The 23,045-nt window shown below is 55.1% G+C and overlaps 1 protein-coding gene across 1 annotated transcript; it reads right to left on the bottom strand.

Moving 5' to 3' along the window:
* Positions 1–8,406: 8,406 nt before the first annotated feature.
* KIF18B (kinesin family member 18B) lies at positions 8,407–18,593 on the bottom strand. The gene is made up of 15 exons (XM_008056540.2): positions 18,273–18,593; positions 17,640–17,797; positions 17,287–17,391; positions 16,976–17,086; positions 16,701–16,898; positions 16,402–16,578; positions 15,692–15,766; positions 15,486–15,583; positions 14,921–15,071; positions 14,450–14,577; positions 11,018–11,223; positions 10,248–10,809; positions 9,272–9,361; positions 8,742–8,827; positions 8,407–8,513 (listed from the first exon to the last, which is right to left on the bottom strand). Exons 1-15 carry the CDS (start codon positions 18,589–18,591, stop codon positions 8,407–8,409), a joined length of 2,571 nt encoding a protein of 856 aa, XP_008054731.2. The 5' UTR covers positions 18,592–18,593.
* Positions 18,594–23,045: the final 4,452 nt, after the last annotated feature.

The raw sequence follows: 23,045 nt of genomic DNA, 5'->3' as shown, positions 1-23,045 counted from the left end.
TGGGCGATGGAGTGAGACTCCAACTCAAAAAAAAAAAAAAAAAATTACACAGTCATTGTAGAAAAGTCAGAAAATACAGATAAGCAATACAAGCGATTTAAATTAGTCGTAATTTTGCCACCTGGTTATAAACACTACCAGATTTTTTCCACACATATAAACTCATTTTTTCAAAGTGGGCTCATGCTGCACTGATTCTTTTATAATTTGCTTTTCTCACTCAACAGTGTGTTGGGAACATCTTTCCACATCAATAAATATTTATCAACATTTTAACAGCTGTGTGGTTTTCTGCTATCTGCATTTCTGTAACCAAGTCCTAGCAGTGTTGGACAGTATGTTCTTTGTTCTTTCTCTTTGCTTTTTTTTTTTTTTTTGAGACAGTGTCTCACTCTGTCGCCCAGGCTGGAGAGCAGTGGCACGGTCATAGCTCACTGCAGCCTCCTGAGTAGCTGGGACTACAGGCGTGTGTCACTGCACCCAGGTAACTTAAAAACAATTTTTTTGAGAGATGGGATCTTGTTATATTGCCCAGGCGGGTCTTGAACTCCTGGCCTTAAGTGACCCTCCTACCTGCCTCTCACAGTGCCAGGATTACAGGCAGGCATAAGCCTCTGCCCCGGCCTCTTGCTGTTCTTTTTTTCTTTTTTTTTTTTCAGTCAGAGTCTCACTCTGTCACCCAGGCTGGAGTGCAGTGGCATGCTCACGGCCACCGCAGCCTTGACCTGCTGGGCTCAGGTGATCCTTCCACCTCAGCCTTCCAAGTAGCTGGAAACACAGGCATGCACCACCAAGCCCAGCTAATTTTTCGATTGATTGTAGAGACGAGTTCTCGCCAAGTTGCTCGGGCTGGTCTTGAACCCCTGAGCCCAGGTAATCCTCTCGCTGCCGCCTCCCAAAGGACTGGGATGACAGGCGTGAACCACTGTGCCTGGCCTCTCTCTGTTCTAAACACTCTGATTCACACCTGCCCAGGCAGACACGTGTCAGCAGGACGGGCAGGCCCTTGGTCCTCCCTGCCTCCACTGGACCCCATCCTCCTAGCCTGGCTCAGGCCCCATCCCCTGAGATGCCTACCCTCCTGTTTTCCCAACCGGAAGGACCCAACATCCAAAACCTCAGTGCAAGCCCTGGACTGACTCCTGGACTCCACGGCGGGGTGCCGCTGGCTGTGGGGAGAGGAGCCCAGACGCCCTGCCAGGAACCTGCAGCCAAGCCCTGCCTCACCTCAAACCCAGCTGGGGACAGGATGACTCCCTGGGCCCCTTGCCTGCGTCAGAATCTGCCAGATGACCTTCTGCCTACAGGGCAAAGCCCGAGGGCCTCACGGGACCCCACATCTGGTTTCAGCCCTCGCACGGGGTGCCTGGTGTTTGCCGAGTCCACCAGCCTCTGATTCAGGTGGCGGTTTTACCACTTGACCGCTACCCACTGGCGCTGCTTGTGCCCTTGCCCCTTGCCGGGCACAGCGTGGGATCGGCAGTCTGGGTGGGGTGAAGGGAACACAGTCTCCCAGGCTGACCATTGGTGACCATGAGTGCGTCCGTCCCATGGCCGTCCCTGAGGAAGAGAGCTGAGCCTGGTGGCCACTAGATGGCAGTGCTCGGCTGCCCGGCTCCGGCGGCCTCCAGCCACAGCAGATTAGAGGCGGAGAGAAAGCCCTCCTTAGCTGCGGGCGGGTTTTCTAAAACCCAGATCTGTGTCACCCACAGGTGTCACCGCCTGTATCCCCTAGATGGGCCTCAGACTGTCCTCGGTGCCCTCTGGGAGAGAGAGCTGGGCCTTGGCCGCTGGAGTTGCAAAGTCTTGGACGACTTTGGGAAGCTTCTGAGTCTCCATTTCCACATCTGTAAAATGGAGGTTCACCGTTCCATGCCCAAGGTGGTTGTGAGGATAAATCAGCAAAAGTTGGGTGCGGCCAGCACCTGACACATCATCGTCTTCATTTACTAACATGTGCCAGGCTCTTGGCCTCTCGACAGGGTAGAGAATCTGTGGTGAGGTTGGCCTGGAGGGGCGGAGGCTGGGTCTTTGTGGGGGGCCGCTATGTCCTGTGGACTCCATTGGGAGTATGCGGGTACTCCCTCCAGGGCAGTCACCTGGCAGCATGGACAGGGCGGAGGGGTAGCAGCCAGTGAAGAGAAGGTGGGAGCCGGACCCATTTACCCCCAGACCGCTAGCTGTTGGTGGTTTCAGGCCTCCCAGGGACAACTGCCAGTTATCTTTGCCCCTGGAGACTCAGAGTAGGGTTTTTTTTTTGAGACATTCTGTCACTCGGGCTGGGGTACAGTGACACAATCATAGCTCACTGCAGCCTTGAACTTCCAGGCTCAGGTGATCCTCCTGCCTCAGCCTCCTGAGTAACTGGGAGTACAGGTGCATGCCACCACACACAACTAAGGTTTAAGGTGTGTTTTTTTTTGGTTTTTTTTTTTGAGTCAGAGTCTCACTCTGCCACCCAGACTGGAGTGCAATGGCATGCTCACAGCTACTGCAGCCTCAACTTGCTGGGCTCGGGCGATCCTTCCTCCTCAGCCTTCCAAGTAGCTGGAACCACAGGTGCCCACCACCATGCCTATCTTTTTTTTTTTTTTTTTTGAGTTGGAGTTTCACTGTCACTCAGGCCGAAGTGCAGTGGCACACTCACGGCCACTGCAGCCTCAACCTGCTGAACTCAGGAGATCCTTCAACCTTAGCCTTCCGAGTAGCTGGAACTACATATGCACATGCCACCACACCTGACTAATTTTTGGATTTATTGTAGAGACGAGGGCTTGCCAAGTTGCCCAGGCTGGTCTTGAACCCCTGAGCTCAGGCAATCCTCTCACCTCAGCCTCCCAAAGTGCTGGAGTATAGTTGTGAGCCACTGCGCCCGGTCAATTTTTTTTTTAATTGTAGAGAAAAGGTCTCTCCAAGTTGCCCAGGCTGGTCTGAAACCCTTGAACTCAGACAATCCTCTTGCCTCTGCCTCCCAAAGTGCTGAGATTACAGGCATGAGCACCAGCTAAAGAGGCTATTTCCCCCCCCCTTTCTTCTTCTTCTCCTTCTCCTTCTCCGTCCCCGTCTCCGTCTCCTTCTCCTTCTTCCTTCTTCTTTCTTATTTCTTCTTCTTCTTCTTCGTTGGAGTCTCACTCTGTCGCCCAGACCCGGCCACCGCAGCCTCGACCTGCTGGGCTCCGGCGATCCTTCTGCCTCAGCCTTCCAAGTAGCCGGAACTACAGGCGTGCGCTACCATGCCCAGCTAATTTTTGATTTATTGTAGAGATGAGGTCTCACCAAGTTGCCCAGGCGGGTCTCGAACCCGCGGGCTCAAGCAATCCACTCACCTCAGCCTTCTTCCTTCTTTAAGTTGGATTCTCACTGGGGCCCATTCTCCCTGTTTCTCCCACCCTGTTCAGGGTCTGAGGCAGCCTGCCCCGCCCAGCCTCTAGCCTTGAGATCAGTTTTTTTTTTTTGAGTTGGAATCTCACTCTGTCGCCTCTCAGTCATCCAGGCTGGAGTGAGTGACACACTCACAGCCACCGCAGCCTCAACCTGCTGGGCTCAGGCAATCTTTCTGTCTCAGCCTTCCAAGTAGTTGGAACTACAGGAGCATGCCACTATGCCCAGCTAATTTTTTTTTTTTTTTTTGAGTTGGAGTCTCACTCTATTGTTCAGGCTGGAGTGCAGTGGCACCCTCACAGCCACTCCAGCATAGAACTGCTGGGCTCCCATGTTCCTTCCGCCTCAGTCTTCCAAGTAGCCGGAACTACAGGCTTGTGCTACTGCGCCCAGCTAGTTTTTTTTTATTTTATTGTAGAGATGAGGGCTCACTAAGTTGCCTGGGCTGGTCTCGAACCCACGGGCTCAGGCAATCCAGTCTCCTCGGCCTCCCAAAGTCCTGGGATTACAGGCTGAGCCACTGAGCCCAGTCTAATTTTTTTTTTAAGTTGGTTTATTGTAGAGACGAGGTCTTGCCAAGTTGCTCAGGCTAGTCTGGAACCCCTGGGCTCATGTAATCCTCTCACTTCCACCTCCCAAAGTGTTAGAATTACAGGTGTGAGCCACCACGCCTGGCTGAAGAGGCTATTTTCTAACTTTTCTTGCCTCCCTGCCTCCCCCAGTGGGCTGTTTTCTCCATCCCCGTCCTTCCCCATCCCTAGACTTGAGGCCACAACTCCATCCAGTTTGAGAAGCTCCTGGTGTGTCTCCACCTCTCGCGGGTGGAGTAGCATCTGCATCTCAGTCCAAGATGTCCCGAGGAGAGGGATCCTGTCTTCACCCCCTTGAATCAGGGCTTCCTGGTGCTAGGACTGTGTCTTCCACCCAATTGGGATCTCCCTAGGGACAGGGTCTACCCACCCCATACGAAAGCACCCACAGGACAAGAGCCCTCTTTGCCCCAGAAGCTCCTGACACTGGAACCCATGGCTTGCTGTCAGATGGGGGTCCCTGGGGGGCAGGAGCCATCTCCCCATTCCATTGGGGATCTGCCCCAGAGCAGGCCTCATTCCTCCTCTACCTCAGCCTGTGCCCAGCGGGCTCTGCAGATGAGAAACCAACTCCCGAGGCGGCGGAATGAGTGAGCCCGACCCCTCCCCTTGCTCCTCCCAGGCCCCTCTCAGCCCATTATCAGAGGCATCTGCTCACCCACCGTCACAGACCCCAGGGCCCCGGCAGCTGTGGCAGGGTTCATAAGCTTGGGCCCGTTCTCCCTGTTTCTCCCACCCTGTTCAGGGTCTGAGGCAGCCTGCCCCGCCCAGCCTCTAGCCTTGAGATCAGCTTTTTTTTTTGAGTTGGAATCTCACTCTGTCGCCCCAGCTGGAGTACAGTGGCACGCTCACGGCCACCGCATCCTTGACTTTCTGGGTTCTGGCATTCCTTCCACCTCAGCCTTCCAAGTAGCTGGAACTACAGGCGCACACTACCACGCCCGGCTAATTTTTAAATTTATTGTAGAGATGAGGTCTTGCCAAGTTGCCCAGGCGGGCTCAGGCAATCCACTCGCCTTAGCCTCCCAAGGCGCGGGTTTACAGGCTGAGCCAGCGAGCCCGGCTGACACCAGCTTTTTAATTGCTTTCCCGATCTGCTGTCCTCCCACTCCCTGCCTAATTGGGTTTCTCTGGAGGGCAAAAGGCTGGGACCAGATGTGGCCATGGTGGGAGGAGAGGTTGAGGGGTGGCTTGTTATTTCCAACCCAGTGGCCCTCCAAATGGACAAGAGCAGCCAGGGAGCGGAGGCAGGGGGACTGCTGGCTGCAGGAGGGTTGTGGGGGAGTCCTGGGGGGAGCTGGCAATCACAGCGTGGCCTCCAGGCCCCTGGGTGAACCCCCAACCTTCATTTCAAGCTCTCCTGAATCCCTCATCACAAAAGAACCAGGAAGCCAGGTGTGGTGGCTCACACAGAGGTGAGAGGATTGCCTGAACCTGCGGGTTTGAGACCAGCCTGGGCAATATGGTGAGACCTCATCTCAACAATAAATCAAAAATTAGCTGGGTGTGGCGGCACACACCTGTAGTTCCAGCTATTTGGAAGGCTGAGGTGGAAGGAGTCCCTAAGCCCAGCAAGTCGAGGTTGCAGTGGCTGTGAGTGTGCCACTGCACTCCAGTGCCTGGGCAACAGAGTGAGACTCCTACTCAAAAAAAAAAAAAAAAAAAAAAAAAAGAACCAGGGAGAAAGGGAAGATGACCAGGAGTCAGACTCTGGCTGGGAAGCAGGATGCCCCAGACAGCCAAGAGCTGAAGTGACATTCCTGGGGAGTCTGGAGGCCTGGGGCAGGGAGGGCAGGACTCCCGGGTTGGAAGCTACCGAGGAGCCCCATGGGGTGATGAAGTCCCCACGGGGCCAAGCTGAGGGCTGTGTGCAGGTCCCAGAGAGAAAGCCCTGTCCCCTCGACAGATCCTATTTAATCATGAGGAAGCGGGGAGGGGTTTTCCTGGCCTTCAAGGCCAAAGAGCAGGATTAAGTGGGAGGCGGAAAGGGGCGTTTGGCCGGGCTGGGCTGCAGCGGCTGGGGAGACATTGATCGCCACGTCTCGTGGCTGGCTCTCTTTATGGAGGAACAATCCAATCCTTGTCTCATTGCCGTCCATGGAGGTCAGCTGGGAGCCGACTGTCAGCTCCCTGCAAAGCTTGGACCAGCCAGGCTGCCTCCCGGGTGGCTGCCACTCGGAGACTCTGACCCGGTGATGGAGGGCGGAGCCACACACGCTCAACTCACTGGCACAGTCCTTGTGTACTTAGTGGATCGCCGAGAGCACATTTTGCACCGCAGAGCCATGCACGTTTACTGAGCGCAGGGCCGGTGGCAGGCCGTGTTTGTCAGGGGTGACCTCCTCCACCTGCGAGCTGGCCCCACTAGGGTGAGTTGTGCCGGGTGCAGGGACCACGCTGTGCAAAGGCTGCCCTCTGGCCCTCGCTACCAGCTGTCTCGCCCTGCGCCCACTGCCTCCACACTTGCATGGGTGTCAGTGGTGATCAAGCAAGACGACATGGGTGGGGGCCCCAGGAAACGGGAAGTGATTCCGTTGGAATCTGATGGGTTCAGTGAGGCCTCCGGGGGTCAAGGCGCCATGCCAGGGCGCTGAGGGCCACAGATGATGCGAAGCTCGGGCTTCACCGCCCATAGGGTAGAAACTCATTAAAGCTAATTGGCAAGGCTGGAACCCAGGGCTCTTGGGGAAGAAGCAATGTCTGTTCACTTCCGAAGGAGGCAGGCCTGGGCCGGAGGCTGGCCAGCTCGCTGGGTGAGGTCTGCAAAGCTTTGCCAGCCTGTGTCCTCAGCACTTGCCCCGCGAGGTGACAAAGCTTGTGCAGCGACCTGGCTGCGGCGATGCTCTCCTTGTGGCCCCTTTACTCCAGAAAGCGCTGGCGCTGGGCAGGATGGTGCTGAGCAGGGAGGCGGTGGCCCGCAACGGCCAGGAAGGGTTGGAAATCAGCATTATTTGCACACCACTCACAATGTGCTAAATATCTCTAACATGTTTGTTTTCAGGAGCAGGTTAAACACAGACTCCTGTGATTTTGTTTACACTATTATTCGCTCAGCCAAGCATGTCTTCATGGGGAGAGCAGAGGCAAACCCATGGCTGGGTGAGGGTGGGGCAGGCTGCGCTGGGCTCAGGCTGGAGGGGCTTGGCCTGAAGCCTCACCCAGGGAACTAGGATGTGCTCCCTGAAGGCAGGACTCCTAGCAACCCCCCCTCCCCCGCCGCCAGGTGTAGTCGCTTCTAAACACACCGAGGAGAGGGGCCCTTGGGGTGCCTGGAGGAAAGGTGAGAGCTTAGCCTAGGCCCAGACCTCAGGCCTCCAGAGGAGGCCTTGAGGGAACTGCTTATTTTTTTTGAGTCGAGGTCTCACTGTCACCCAGGCTGGAGTGCAGTGGCACAGTCATGGCCACTGTGGCCTCAACCTCCTGGGCTCAGATGATCCTTCCAACTCAGCCTCCCAAGTACCTTGAGCCACGGGTGTGCGCCAAGACAGCTGGCTAATTTTCTTGATTTATTGCAGAGATAAGGTCTTACCAAGTTGTCCAGGCTGGTCTCGAACTCCTGAGCTCAGGCAATCCTCATGCCTGCGGCTCCCAAAGTGCAGGGATGACAGGCATGACCGTGCCCACTGAAACTGCTTTCTATGCTCAGAAGTGTCTGCAGGTCTTGGGGAGCAGGTAGGTGAGAAAGGGGCGGTACTGCCATCCTACCCAGGTATACAGAGACGTGTGCTCAGGGCTGGAGGCAGTTTATTAATCATGATAGCAAAAATATACCTACATCCACACGTATATATGTGTGTATATGCAGAAATAAAGGATCCAAAGGATTGAACCCAGGGAAGCCCACGTTTCCTCCAGAAGTGCATGAAGACCGACTCCCTTTCTTCCTCACTCTGTGTGCACAGTGTGGGCATCCCGCTGCTGCAGGTAAGGGCCACAGCCTGTTTTCACGTGGCCGTCAACCCACCATCAGCATCCGCATCGTCTCCAGGACCACAGCAAGGACCAGAGCTCCCACCCAGGCTGTGGTGTGAGGCTGAAGACCTCCCTCTCGGAAGCCGGGAAGAGCCAAGCAGGCCCCTCCTCACCCCGTCCGCACGCCTCCACTGCCTCGGCCATCCTGTGCAGGGCCCTGCGTCAGTCAGACACCTGCCTGCACGGACGTCATAAACGAGGGAGAACGTGGCAGCACCCTTGAAACAGCAACGTGTTAGCACTCACAGATATGTACATGCTGAGACGCTGAGCGCAACAGATTAATAAGAAGGATGGGTGGCAGGTCGGGTGGCTGGGGAGGGTGTTAATAAGGCAGGCCCTGGCACTCAGGGCTCCAGGTGAGGAGGGCAGGTCAAGGCACCTGGGGGAGGGGGAAGGGGCTCCAGGACCAAGCAGGGATGGCCAGCCGGAGGGGCTGGGGGATCAGGACACCGCACGTTGGTCAGGATGCCTTGGCAATGCAGTTCCCAGCTGGTGGCACTCTCCCAGCCCCAGGGAGTCCCTTCTCGCTCCTCCGGTCACTAGGACGGAGAGGACTCACAGGCAGCTCTGCAGGCCAGCGGATGGGGATGCAGGGAGGAAGGAGAAGAGTGAGGCTCTGTCCCACTGTCCCCTGCCCCTGCCCATCTCTTGCCTCTCCCGTCAGGGCCCCTGGGATGCTCACAGTACCCCAGGCCCTCCTCCCACCTGGTCTCAGCCCACCTTGTGCCCCCTACTTCCCGTCTTCATCTGCCACCGTGGCCCAGGCCACCCCTCCCTGTCCCCAATGCCAGTCACCTGGGATGGCAAGAGGCCTAGCTGGCCTCTTCAGGGTGCTGCTGGGGAGACGGGCAATGCGGCTGCGGCCCTGGGAAGCTGAGGAGCTGAGGGAGGGAAGGAAGGTGGGATGGCTACTGCCATGCCGTGGACTATGGGGCTGTGTCCTGGGGGCACCACGCCTTGGGAACACGGGAGGCAGGACATGGACAGAGCTTCCAGGGCCAGACCTGAGGGTAGGAGAGGCAGCCAGGGAGGAAAGCCTTGTGGAGTTTGGGCTGCAGGAGGGAAGTGGTCGTGAGGGTCACTGGGGTCACTGGTGAACTGCAAGTGTCTCCTTTGTGGCTCAGGGCCTGTGGCCCCTTCAGCTCTGGGGTCACTCGGCACAGCAAGGGCCAAGGGAACCTCAGGGAGAGAACGAGACCTGGCCCTGCTCACAGGACCTCAGCTCGCTCCGCAGGGCCCAGAGACTCGCTGGGGCCTGTGTTTGGCCCAGTGTCCACAGCCCTAGGGACAACTTCCCCCCTACTCACCGCACTTTCAAACCTCACCTGGCAGTGCGCCTCTTCTTGCAGGCTGAGGCCCCAGGGAGGGAAGCTGCTGGCCTGGGGCCCTTCTCAGTGAACAGGAACACAGGTGCACTGGGGAGGGAGGCAGGGAGGCAGGTCAGAAGGGACTAGAGTGGACCGGCTGCTTCCTCTAGCCCCCAGCTCGGGGCGAGGGGGAGGCTGGCTGGACGAGGTGACCTCAGAGGCCTCTTCCCACAAAAGGTGGGTTCCTCTCCCTGCCTCACTCGGTCGGCTGACAGCTGAGTGACAGGCCTGCACTGGGAGAACATCCAGATGTCAGTTTCTGGTGCGTCTGGGGAACTGGAGTTCAAACAATTTCACCCTTCCACCTGCCCGGCGCCGAGCTTGTTATAGGAGCTGATGCCCAGGCCGTGGAGGGTGGGGGCGGGCGGCAGCCTGCCGCCTCTGCCTCCCTGCCCAGGGCAGTCTGCCACTTGTTCTGGCCTTGGACTATCCTGAGGGGTCATGTGCACACCGGCCATGTGGGTGGAAGGCGAGGGTGACAGCTCCATCATCTCCCTGGGAAACATTGACTAAAGCTTCCTGAGGATCCTTCCCCTGTGGCAGGTGCTGGGCTGGCAGGGGCAAGATCTGGGGGTGGAAGGGGCAGAAGCATAGGACACCGTGGGACACAGACCTCAGCCCAGGCCAAGGGGCCGAGGTGGAGCAGAGAAGCAGATAGTGTTGGGCTTCCCTGGTGCTCCCCTGTTCCCTGCTGATACTTCCCATGCTACCCGCAAGCATGCCCCAAGTCAGCAGGGTGGCAGCCTTGTAGCAAGGATAGCTAAGGCAGGGCTCCAGAAGCCTCCCGGAGCCTGGGAGTGAAGCTGAGCACAGGCACAGGGAAACTCGCAGCACCTGCCCCGTGTCCTGGCTCCACGAGTCAGGCTGTCCTCCACACTTCTTGGCAACATCCTGACCTCCTCCGGGGTGGTCGGAGCAAGGCTGGGAGACCCACCTGGGAACGAAGGGCTGCTCTTCCCTGCTCAGCTCCCGTGGGACTTTCTCCCAGCCAGCACACTCGTGGAAACTGAGTTTTGAGGGGGTTTCCTTGGAGACTTCGAAGGTGGCATTGAGGTCCTGGGTGGGCAGGGCCAGCGGGGTGGAGCAGTTCTGCATGGCGGAAGGGCCCAGGGGTGCCCGGCGTTTGATGACCGTGGCCGGGCAGAAGCGAGGGGAATGGCAGGGGGAGGAGGCCCTTCCTCCTTTGGGGGTGCTGGGCCCGAATGAAGACGGGGCCTCAGGCAGAGAGCCCCTCCTCAGGCAGGGCAGGAAGGATTGGCACTGGCGCTTGGTGCCCCGCTGGGGGACTGGGGGACTGCCTGGCTCCGAGGGGCTTGGTTTCCTCCTCCTCTTCTTCTCCACAGGCCCCCGGGATGCCTGGGCTGGGGTGTGTTCGGGCCCAGCTGGGATCCCCAGAGTGTGCATGGGACCACTCCACTGCCTGGCCATGGTCCGGGTCACAGGGCCAGAGTATCCTGGAGCCTCTGGGCAGAGAGAAGGGCCGGGGGCATCAGGGACTGGCCAGAAAGAGGAACCTGTAGGTTTTGGGGAGCCAGACGCTAGAGGCCCAAAGGAGCCCCTGACTTCTCAGGTCCGGGGATCTCTATGCTCAAGTCCACGACCCCGCAGCATAGCCCAGCAGCTGATGTCCCCAGCTACCCCTTGGCCGCAGCTGGGCCCTGGAGATGGCACCCACAGGCAGGGCAGAGCAGTGGCAGGACTCACTTGACTCTGAACAAAGCTCCTGGGCCAGAGGTGCCCCCTTGGCTAGGCCGGGTGTCCTGAGAGCCTCTGCCCCGGGCTCAGTTTTTCCCTCTTGCACCAGCTGCTGCAGGGTCTCAAACTCCGTGATCATCTCGGGGGTCAAGAGGTTGGCTGCTTGGAGAAGGGAGTATTGTCGCTGGGCCAGATGCAGCACCTGCAGGGCCAACCTGGAACAGAGTGGAGGGGAACCCCACCCCCACTCAGACCCAGCCTGGCCGGCATCCTCTGTCACTCCAGGTGTGGCTGAGAAGCACACCCGGGCTGGTCACCTGGCTCTCTCTTGTGGGGCTGCAGACTGGCCACCGCCTCGCCACCTTTCCAGTCATAGCTCCTGCTGCCACATCTTGGTGGCAGGCTAAGGCTGGCCAATGCGGCCACAGGTAATGGTGTCACCCACTAAAGATGCCCCATGATAACAACAGCATCCTGGGAAGTGGGGAAAGGGCTCTAAGGGGCCTTGGTCTTGGCCTCGGCAGGTCTGAGTTTCCCCTCAGCTCTGTCCCTTACCAGTGCTGTGACCGTAAGATGATTTGTCCTCGAGACAATGCAAGGGAGCAACAAGACCCAGCACAAGCCAGATTGCCAGCTCCCTGCTCAAAGCCTGGCCCCAACATCCCCCACTATACCTTCCTGGGGTACCCTGGTTAACCTCAGCCTCCACGATTTTAAAATGGGAATAACCAATGCACTCCCTCATAGGGTTTTTTTGTTTTGTGTTCTGTTTTTGTTTTTTTTTTTTTGAGTTGGAGTCTCACTCTGTCGCCCAGACTGGAGTGCAGTGGCCGCTCCCGGCCACCGCAGCCTCGACCTGCTGGGCTCTGCCGATCCTTCCGCCTCAGCCTTCCGAATAGCCGGAATTACAGGCATGCGCTACCATGTCCGGCTGATTTTTTGATTTATTGTAGAGATGAGGTCTCACCAAGTTGCTCAGGCGGGTCTCGAACCCGCGGGCTCAGGCGATCCACTCACCTCAGCCTCCCAAGGCATGGGATTACAGGCTGAGCCACCGAGCCCGGCTTGTTTTCTGTTTTTTGAGACAAAGTCTCACTCTGTCACCCAGGCTGGAGTACAGTGGCATGCTCACAGCCACTGAAAGCTTGAACTGCTGGGCTCAGGTGATCCTTCCAAGTAGCTGGAACTACAGGCATGCACCCCCATGCCCAGCTAATTTGTTTTTTTAATTGTAGAGACAAGGCTTCACATGTTGCCCAGACTGGTCTCGAACCCGTGTGCTCAGGCAATCCTCTCGCCTCCGCCTCCCAAAGTGCTGGGATTAAAGGCATGAGTCACCATGCTCAGCTATAAAATAACCCATATGAGAAGCCCAGTGTGGTGGCTCACACCTGTAATCCCTCTAGGCTAGGCAAGAGTGAGACTCTGACCCACACAAAAAAGATAGTTACTTTATATACAAAGAACTCTTGGCATGTGATAAGCATGTAAGTTTAGCTATTGTTTTCTGCAAAATGGAAGTCATACCATTGGCCTTGTTAGGGAAAGAGGCGATTCCATAAGACAGACTGTGCTGCCCTTGGTTCTGAGGAGACCCCAGAAACCATTCTGTCCAGGCTTTTTATTGGAGGGCTGGAGTTCTGAAAAAGCACATGTGTAGTCACATGTAGTTCACAGGCACTAGGGAGCTACGTGAAGGAAATTATGAGGGTAATGCGATTATTGATGTGGTAAATTTAGATTCTAATAAAGCAAATTCCCTTTCTGTAGGGCATACGTATGATAAAAGAATAAACACAATTACCTTGGTGGGGATTATTCAGGGAAAATGATTTATCCTCAGGTGGCTCCACCTGCCTGGACATCTCTGAGGCCCCCCACCACTGCCCTCAGCCTGTGTGTGCCCAGGGAACGCAAACTCATTTTAGAAAGCAGCCTCCAGGCCCTTCTGAAAGAAGGCAGGATGTAAATTAAAAAGGACACAGCAGAGCCCATTCCGTGTCTGCCCAAGCCACACGCTATCTGGAAGATTAGGCTGCTGAGGAGGGCGGAGGTCCGGGGTCTGGACCCGTCCCTCTTGCTTGTGACCCTGGGCAGAGGCCTTGGCTCCCCATCTGACAAAAGAGGGGTTAGTCTAAGTTAAGGGCTTTCGGATTTGATTTCAAAGACCCACCAGATAGAGCAATGCTGCTTTGTCCGTTCTATGCATTAGACTTCAGTATAAGATTTCATTAGAAGAAAGAACTTTGCAGCTAAAGAGAACTCTGAAAAATCACTGAACTGGAAAGTCTGAGATCTACACAGTGCCCCAGTGGTCCAAGATTCTAAATTCTAAAGTCAAAGAGAGATTATTTTCAATTATCTGGGTGTCAGAATGTTTCCAAATATGGAGATGATCTGGAATGTTCTGCAACCCCTGACACTTGGGGTCTTCTGTCACATCTTATTAGCACTTCATCCCCAAGAAGTTGGGAGACTGAGGGCTGTGATGCCCAAATCACAGCCAAGGTTGAAGCAACTTATGGGAGACTGCAAAACCAGGGCAGAACAGAACTGAGAGGCCCTGTGGCCCTCTCCTCGGAGTGAGGGAGGCCAAGCAGAGAGACCTGCATCATCTGCAGGAGCCCATGGCTGTTCCCTGGGGGGTCAGGGAACAGCCCCCTAGCATGCCCTGACCTCTCCAGGGCCCCAGCAAGTCGGCAGCAGGAACAGATAATGAGCTGCTGATTATTCAGGCTGCAGCGTTTTTGCTGAGTCGGGAACAGACACTCCCTAACAAGAAATAAAATTAAACAGGCCCTTCTGTCCAGAAGCTTGAAATATACTGCCTGGCATGAAGCGTGCTGGGGGGGGCGGGTGGCAGGGCAAAGCCAAGGGGCAGGGCACTTGTGCACAGGGGCCACGGGCAAGAATACCAACAGCATCTCTTCATTAACAGTCCCCCGCCCGCCACACTGGCTTTGAGTGGGGGTTTGTATTTACGTAGGAGAAAAAATAGCCACTCCAGTCTGTTGGTGCAGACACATGACAAACACCTGACTCAGGCAGGCCGCCTTCCTGCCCCCGCCCTCGGCTTCCCTGGGCTCCCCTCTGTGCCACGGATGGGCAGCTTGGCCCTTGGACTGGAAAGCAGTGCACGAGCCCAGGCTGTGCTGCCCTACCCTCTGTCTACCAGCTGTCTGGGTGCACGCTGGTGTTCTGCTTCCCTCCCCCGTCTGACTGCCAAAGACATGGAGGAATAAATAGCTGATGAGAAGGAAACAGAGTAGGTGATAATACCAAGGAGCTGAAAGCAGACAGGGGACAATGGTGATAAAGAGATGGGACTCACAACAAGACAGAAGCAGGGCCATGGGGATGCGCTTAGCACCAACTCTCACCCCCAGGGGCTGAACCACCACCTCTCCCTTGGACTCCCGAGTAGAGCGAGAAGACACCTACTCCTCAGAAGGGGCCCTGGCTGGCTTCTGTGGCGCGGGGTGGCCCACGGTTGGTCGGGGCTGTAGGGTGAGGTGAGGGGCCGCTGGCAGTGGGCATTTGGGCTTCTGTTCTGGCCTCTGGGTTGGAACCTAGAGAAGGAAGAAGGCACAGGTGGGAGCCAGGACGGCCTCCCCGCCCTGCCATAAGCAGCTCCCAGGATCCTCCCCTCTTCCAAGAGCGGGATGACAGCTCCTGGGTGACCAGGTCCTGGGAGAGGCTTGCCTTCTCCCAGTCTGTTCCAGACACACAAGGCTTTAGAAGATAATGGGTCTTTCCTGCCCAGGCTCTGAAAGCCTCCTAAGGACTACAACATAAGACATCCAGGTAGAGACCAGGACTGAAGGCACTCTGAGTCAGACAGAGGCATTTCTTCCAACATCCTACCAGCCCACAGTCCTCCTGGCACCCAGGCCTCACGCCCCCAAGTCCTACCTCCTCAGCTGCGCCTTTGTCCTTGTCCTTTGGGGACTGTTCCTGGTCTGAAGAGTTCCCATCCATGATCCTCTCCACCTGGGCCTCTGTCCCCAGGCTCTCCTCTTGGGGGGCTTCAGGCCCCAAAGGGAGCTCTGGGCTACAGGGCTGGCTAGGAGGGTGGGGTGGTGAGGGGGAGCTGGAAAACCTGAGGGGGAGAGGAGGGCTTGAGAGGCAGGATATGGAGCAGGTGGGGAGAGCAGGAGTGGGCAGCCAGGCAGTAGACCCCATCAGGATGGGTGCTTGGGTGATATGTGGGCAGGGCTGAGGTGGGAGAAGGAGCAGGGACTTGCTGGTTTAGGAAACAACGGCACCCACACCCTACGTTCGCCTTCTCCTGAACAGCAGATACTGCTCATATGGGCTGGTGCTACGGACTCACTAATACATTGCTGGGCTGTGGTGGGAACCCCAGCCCTAGGTATGGAACAGAAACCAGGGGCGCTCGCCCTCCAGGCGCTGGAGGGCCCGGCTCCCTGTCCTGGCCAAGCTGCAGCAGGGAGGCCGGCACAGCTGTGGAACTCACTGAGGTGGTGGGCCTGACGTGGGGGGCACTGGGGGGTCCTGATTCAAGGACCGGGCTCCTGCCTCATATTCCTGGAGCTTCTTTCTCAGAGTGGCCACCTGGAATGGAAGCAGCCCAGCCACTTAAAGCCCCGCTGGGCACGGGAGGTGAGGGCCAGCAGCGTCCCGACTGCACCCTGGCTCTCGCTCCCCAGGCCAGCACCTCACCTCAGTCTGGAGCTGCTGGCAGATAGTGGCATACTGGCTGATGTGACAGTCCAGGCTGATCACGTTGCTCTTTAGCTGAGATGGGGCACAGAAGATCTGTTTGTTAATTCAAAGCCACTTCATCCACCCTTCAGACGGCCAAGCAGTGTGCTAGGCATCTTGCTCACAGCACCAGGACCCACCCTCACGTGTGGGAGACTCACCAGCCAAGACCCAGAACGTGTCAGACACCACGGCAAGAGGCGGAAGGCTGCCTCTGAGTCTGAGGCCCCTGATCCCCTGACCAAGCTGTCCTTGCCAGGCTCCAGGAGAGCCAAGACCTCTGGTGGAGGCAGGTAGGCCACACGATGTGGCAGAAACCACGGCAACTTTGCGTCATCTGTGTTAACCTATGTCGGGCTTTATGTCTTGCTGAAAATATGGCCCTGCTGCTCAAAATAAGTTTGAACCTGACCATTGGCCAACGCTTGGCCCTCCTGTGTCTCCTGCAGTTTTGAGACCGTCTTGCCACCTCCCTGGTGGCATCTCCCCACCCAAGAGCAGGGACAGTGTTGCTTCTATCACAGGGAATCTCCCTGAAGACAGAGCCTAGGGACCATCTGTCCTCTGCCTTGGGGACAGGGGGCTGAGGGTACTCTCTGGTTCCTGCCCCTTGCTGCTCCCTGGCTGGGAGTTCCCCCGGTGCTCAGGCCGGCCCCGGCATCACGCACCGAAAGCCTGATCTCCTTGGCGCGGTCGGCGTACTTGAGGGTGTTGTACGTGTCCTCGTGGGCCAGGCCAGAGGGGCTGACGGCAGCGATCATCACTGTGCGGCAGTTACCCCCGAGCGAGTCCTTGAGCAGGCGGGTCAGCTTGCTGTCCCGGTAGGGCACGTGGGTCTTGCGGCCCTGGGGGCAGTGAGTGGGTGTTGGGTGAAGTAGCAGCATGGATGGGGCTGGGGCCTGGAGGCCTTTGGCCTGGGGTTCAGGCACTCGCTCTCCTGGGGAGGATGCGGTCTGGGCTGTTTCACCTTTGCGTCTGCCAGGGCGTTGAGGACGTTGATGAGGGCCAGCAGGGAGCGGTTGATGTTGGCCCCCTCCCGCAGCCGCTCCCCCTTAGCATGGGTGCTGGATGCCCGCTCCGAGCCTGCCAGGTCTATCAGGCTCATCTTGGCCACCTGCACAGCCTGGGACAGTCCTGGAACCCGGTCCTGTTGCTTCACGAAGATCTGGGGGCAGACGGCAAGGGTGAGAGGTGGCTGGGCGGGAGAGCCCGCTTCAGGCTCTGAGCCATGACTCCTCTCACCTGGAAGATGGCGTGGGAGCGGGAGGACGTGGCGTTGGCGTCTGTGGGGTGCTGCGTGCGATTGCGGTTGCCCCTGGTCAGCATCTCCAGCAGCTGCTCGGCTGAGGCTGGCTGCAGAGAGACCCAGGAGGGGTTATGGGCTCCCCCAGACTCATCCTCCAGCAGGAAGGGTTGTTCTTTGGAACCAAGGTCACCCCTTGCTACCGCCACTGCTGCCATCACCACGGGAGCCAGAGCACCCCCAGATGGTCTTGGGATAGAGCCTGGGAAGGCTAGCGGGGCTGCTCATCCCACCGAGCCTAATCCCTCACCTGGTGGAAAGAAAGTCCTTGCACCACCACCCCCTTGTTGGGGTCCTCGCGGATGGCAAGGGGCCCCTTGGGCTCCAGGAGGTCGTGGACCTGCTCGTTGTACACCTGCAGAGAATGGAAAGCGAGGAGGAGGCCTAGGGAGGGCTCGGCTGGGAGGCGCCATGCCCCACTCAGGGCCACGCGCAATGGCAGGAGTCTCAGGTGGCCTCTCACCATCTGTCTCTGCCCTGGACTCTCCCTGGGACCCAGCTCTCCATTTCCCTTGGCGCAGTCCCCTGCTCACTCTACTCCACCGCCCACTCCCCACTTTGGCTGTGTGGAGGGGCGAGGCTGCCGGGGAGGGGCTGCCCTACCTCCTGGTAGCTGATGAGCACCTCGAAGTGCTTCTCCTCCTGGTGGGCCTCAAGTCGCCTGTACAGTTCCATGGTGGTCAGGTACATGATGCCGGGGTCCCCCTCCCTTCCCAGCATGGTATGTGTCTTCCCGGCCCCAGTGGCCCCGTAGGCAAACACTACAGAGGACAGAATTGGGAGGAGGGTCCCTGAATGTTGCTACCCACTCGTACCCCCACATTCCTGCTGCTGCCGCTACATTCTCCACGTGTCTGTCCTGGCCCCCCAAAGGCCAGTGGATTCAGGGCAACCAGATCTCTGCCATGGGTGGGGCTGTCCCTTCCTCCTCCAGTGGCTGTTTCTGTCCCTTGCATCGCTCACCCAGGTTTAGAACCACACGTGTGTGGTGTGACTTTGATTAGCAACTTCCCCTTTGAGGCTGTGTCAGGACAGGAGTCACACCTGTCCAGTTTGCTCTTGTATCTCCGGGCCCAGTAGACCCTCACACAAGGGAGAATGAATGAAGGAGCACGAAAGGGTCAGAGCTCTCAAGGTGTTGTGACCCACAGGGGGAGACGGGCATGTGCAGAAGGCCCTGGAATCCTTCCCCGGGGGCACGCAGAACAGCAAGGCCCAAACTGGCCGGGCTCTCACCCGAGCAGTTGTAGCCCTGCAGGAAGCCGTCCAGGATGCTGTGCGTGGTGTGCTGGAACACATCCTGCTGGGTGGCCGCTTCACCGAACACCCGGTCGAAGACAAACGTAAGGTCTTTGCTCTTCTTCTTGGGCCCTTCGTGGGCCCCGCCCCATTTCAGGCCAGGGAACCCCCCATCAGGCTCCTCGGGGTTAAACACCAGCACGCGCTCGTCCACCACCTGGACCACAGGCCGCCGCTGACTGTCCAGCTCCCGGGGTGTGGGGGGCCGCACACGCACCACCACCTGCACCGTGCTATCCTCCACTGCCATCACCATGGCCACACCTGGGTGAGAAATGATGGAGCTGATGACTAATCCCACCCCGGCCCGAGGAGGTGCATCACAGCACCCAACGGTGGTCTTCTCCCTCCACCTCCTCCCAATGGCTCGTCTCCATTTTCTACCCCAAGAAGGTGAGAATATTGGCGTCAACATTGACTATTAAGAAATATCTCTTTCTCACCTGAAATACTACTTTGTCATACCCACATGACCAAGTTTTCGGAGGTCTGTTACTGGGCTTTCTACTATGTTCCACAAATCCAATTGTCTACCCTTGCGCCAATCCCACACCATTTCCATGACATAACTTTACAGTTTGCTTTACATCTAGTGAGGCAGCAACCCCCTCACTAGTCGGGCTTCTTCATGACCTTCTTGCCATTTTCAGGCATTTATTATGCTATTTGATTTTAAGCAAATTTTATCAATTTTACTATCCCCAACCAAGAAACCCTTCTCTCAAAAAACCCTATTGGGGCTGGGCTCGATGGCTCAGCCTGTAATCCCAGCACTTTGGGAGGCCAAAGAGAGAGGATTGTCTGAGCCCGCGGGTTTGAGACCCGCCCGGGGAACTTGGTGAGACCTCGTCTCTACAATAAATCAAAAAATTAGCTGGGCGTGGTAGTGCGTGCCTGTAGTTCCAGCTACTTGGAAGGCTGAGGAGGAAGAATTGCGGGAGCCCAGCAGGTGGAGGCTGCAGCAGCTGGGAGCGTGCCACTGCCCTTCAGTCTGGGTGAGAGTGAGACTCCAATTCAAAACAAACAAACAAACAAAAAAACCCTATTGGGATTACAGTGGGAATTGCATTACATTTACATATTTATTATTTTAAAACTTTTATTTATTTATTTAACCAATTATTATTATTTCTACATAAGTCTTTAGCTGCGAAGTATATTAAGCCTTTTTGGGCAAGATCGTGGCTACTGCCTTTCTATTTGTTCAGATACTTTTTATGACCCTCAATAAGATTTTATAGTTTTGTCTTTTTAGTTAGGTTCTGTAATTGTTCTTTTAATATAATTCCCAGGTATTTTATGGATTTAATTGCCCTTATGGAGTATCTTCACTCGTTTCCATTTCTAGCTGGTAATTGCTAGTATGGAGAAACACAACTAATTTATATATATATGCCCTATATCCTCCGTGCTCAGACTCTTTTAATTCCAAGTATTTTTATTAGTGCTTATTAGGTTTTTTAAGTACATGATTATGCATCAGAAGAGAAAATGTTTTGTCTTTTCTTCTCCACACTTATACCCAATATTTCACCTCTGGTCTATGGCAATCTCTAGAACTATGTTGAATAATAATGCACCTTTCTGCGTTGTTTCTGATTTAATTTAATTAAATTAATTAATTAATTAATTTTTTGAATTGGAGTCTCACTCTGTCACCCAGACTGGAGTGCAGTGGCTGCTCGACCTGCTGGGCTCTGGCGATCCTTCCACCTCAGCCTTCTAAGTAGCCGGAATTATAGGCATGCGCTACCATGCCTGGCTGATTTTTTGATTTATTGTAGAGATGAGGTCTCGCTGCCCAGGTGGGTCTCGAACCCGCGGGCTCAGGCAATCCACTCACCTCAGCCTCCCAAAGGCGCGGGATTACAGGCTGAGCCACTGAGCCCGGCTTGCTCCTGATTTTAAAGGAAATGGCTTTAGTGCTTCACTATTTAGAAATTAGTTTTGGATAAATAGTCTTTTTAAGAGTTATTATTAGGAAAGTGTATAATTTTATCTAATGCTCTCTTGCATCTCCTGACATGTTCATGTGGTTTTTTTTTTTTCCTCCCTTATTTTGTTGCTATGGTAAATTATTTGATATTATTCCTGGTATCAAACCAACCATGCATTCTTGAGAAAAAATCCTACCCTAGCCATAGTAAAGTTTTTACAGGTAATGGTCAAACAAGTCAATCTTTTCTTTTGTGGTTTTCATGTCATACTTAAGAAGATATTCCTGGATGGAAGTGGTGGCTCACACCTGTAATCTCGGCACTTTGAGAGGCTGAGACAGGAGGATCGCTTGAGCCCAGGAGTTCAAGGCCAACCTGGACAAGATAGTGAGATCTTGTCTCTACAAAAAAATAAAAAAAATTAGCCAGATATGGTGGTGCACACCTATAGTCCCAGCTACTCGGGATGCTAAGGCAGAAGGAACACTTAAGCCCAGGAGGTCAAGGCTATAGTGAGCCATGATTGTGCTACTGCACTCTAGTCTCGGTGACACAGTGAAACTCTGACTCAAAAAAAAAAAAAAAAGATGTTCAAGATTTTCCTTCCCAAAGATAATAATCTCTTTTCTTCTATTTCTATCTAATAGTTTTTTTCTTTCTTACATTCAGGTCCTTATTGAGATGAACGTATGTTTGTGAACTGTGTGAGGAGTTTTGTGAATATCTATCCTTTCCAAATGGTAAGCAATTATTGCAAGGCTATTTATTGAATAGTACATTCTTTCTCCACCAATCTGAAGTGCCAAATTTAACATAATGAAATTCTAATTGAAACATGAGTTTGTTTCTGGAGTCTCCATCCTGTTTCACTGATAGGTCCCTTACTTTTCCAGCATGAATAATGACTGCTTCCATCATATGTCACCCAATTGCTTTTTTTTTTATTTTTTTTTTGAGTTGGAGTCTCACTCTGTTGCCCAGGCTGGAGGGCGGTGGCATGCTCCCGGCCACCGCAGCCTCGACCTGCTGGGCTCCGGCGATCCTTCCGCCTCAGCCTTCCGAGTAGCTGGAACTACAGGCAAGCACTACCACGCCCGACTAATTTTTTGATTTATTGTAGAGATGAGGTCTCGCCAAGTTGCCCAGGCGGGTCTACCTCATTGCTTTCTTTTGGCTATTCTTAGGCACCTTGTATTGCATGATTTTATTTATTTATCTATCTATTTATTTAAGTTGGAGTCTCACTTTCTCATCCAGGCTGGAGTGTGGAGGTATGACTGCGAATCACCACAGCCTCTACCTCCCATGTTCAGGGGATCCTTCCGCCTCAGCGGAATGTAATAAAATTACATTTTCTTTCTTTTTTTTCTTTTGAGCTGGAGTCTCACTCTGTCACCCAGGCTGCAGTGCAGTGGCATGCAGGTTCGCGGCCACCCCAGCATCGACCTGCTGGTCTCCGGCGATCCTTCTGCCTCAGCCTTCCAAGTAGCTGGGATTATAGGTTGTCCCATTGAGTCCGGCCTAAAATTACATTTTCAAATTCATTCTTGCCAGATTATAGAAAGGTTTCTGACCTCTGCATGCAGTCCTTGTATCTGGCCACACTGTTGAATTCTCACTGGTTCTGAAAGATTGTCATTAACTCTCTGAGGTCTTTCAATTAAATGATAATATAGTTTGCAAATAATGACAGTTGCCTTCTATTTTTGGCTCTTCTACATTTAGTCCCCCGCCACCAGCGCCCACTAGGAATATAGGCATAGGTGTTGAATTTTATCAAATGCCTTTTGGCACTTGCTGAAATGATCAGTATTTCTCCTTTAATCTGTTGACGTAGAGGGTGACACGACAGGTTTCGTAATGCTGACCAGATCATTCCAAACACGCAGTCACTCTCTTTCTCCTGATCTCCCCTGACCTCTCTCCCTGGTTTTTCATTTCTCTTTTGAACCAAAGGACAGGGATGGAATTTTTGGAATGCAGGAGTCACAGACTTCCTGGAAAAGTTCAGTGTAACTCCAGGGCTGACTAACAGGGGCAAGGGCCTGTTCTTGTGTGCTCTGGGGGAAACTCTCTCAAGCAGGGCCTCTCCCTCTGCTTTCACACCACGACAGTCATCATCACAGGAGAAGACTTCTGGGACCAAATGTGGGGTTTCTCACTTCCACCAAGCACACCAGCTGGGCATCCTCCAGTTCAATTCCAACATTACCCACCTGGAGATACGTCAGATCCCACAGGGCAAGGGCTCAGTCCCATAAGACAGCCTCTGCCCCCATACACCTGTCTCAAGCCTGGGCCTCTGGAACCTCTTACCCACCAGTTTCAAGGTGGGGCTCCCATAACCTCCTCTATGGGTTCGATGAGTTTGTGGGAGTGGCTCACAGAACTCAGGGAAACACTCCCTTGGCCGGTTTATCATAAAGGATGCTGCAAAGGACACAGACGAAGGAGGCGTGGGGTGAGGTCTAGGGAAGGAGCAGAGCTTCCCTGCCCTCCCTGGGGTGCCACCCTCTGGGATCCTCTCCGTGTTGGGCTATCTGAAGCTCTCTGAACCCAGTTCTCTTGGGATTTTATGGAAGCATTTCTGCCCCCAGTGTATAGGGTGTTCCCAGAGGCTGACGCCCTTAAGACCTACTCGGAAAGGCAGGGGAAGACCAGAGCCCTGCCTTGGGGGCCAGTGAGAAGTAGGCAGGAGAAGGCTGGAGAGACTCTTGCTGGGGCCTGCCCCTGAGGCCTGCCACACCCAATGTCGTAATAAAGGCTTGTAACA

The sequence above is a fragment of the Carlito syrichta genome, unplaced genomic scaffold (assembly GCF_000164805.1).
Source record: "Carlito syrichta isolate Samal-C Ts95f unplaced genomic scaffold, Tarsius_syrichta-2.0.1 Scaffold302391, whole genome shotgun sequence".
Classification (NCBI taxonomy): Eukaryota; Metazoa; Chordata; class Mammalia; order Primates; family Tarsiidae; genus Carlito; species Carlito syrichta.
Note: the sequence above shows the minus strand (reverse complement) of the source record. Positions and strands in the feature narration are given on the sequence as shown.

What these genes read in the sequence shown, in the direction of transcription:
- KIF18B (XM_008056540.2), bottom strand. Translation starts at nt 18,591, where the DNA reads ATGGTGATGGCAGTGGAGGATAGCACGGTGCAGGTGGTGGTGCGTGTG. An exon ending in TGCTCATCAGCTACCAGGAG is followed by an intron (nt 17,392 to 17,639) that starts GTAGGGCAGCCC and finishes CATTCTCTGCAG; the next exon opens with GTGTACAACGAGCAGGTCCA. An exon ending in ACAAAGGCGCAGCTGAGGAG is followed by an intron (nt 14,578 to 14,920) that starts GTAGGACTTGGG and finishes TTCCTTCTCTAG; the next exon opens with GTTCCAACCCAGAGGCCAGA.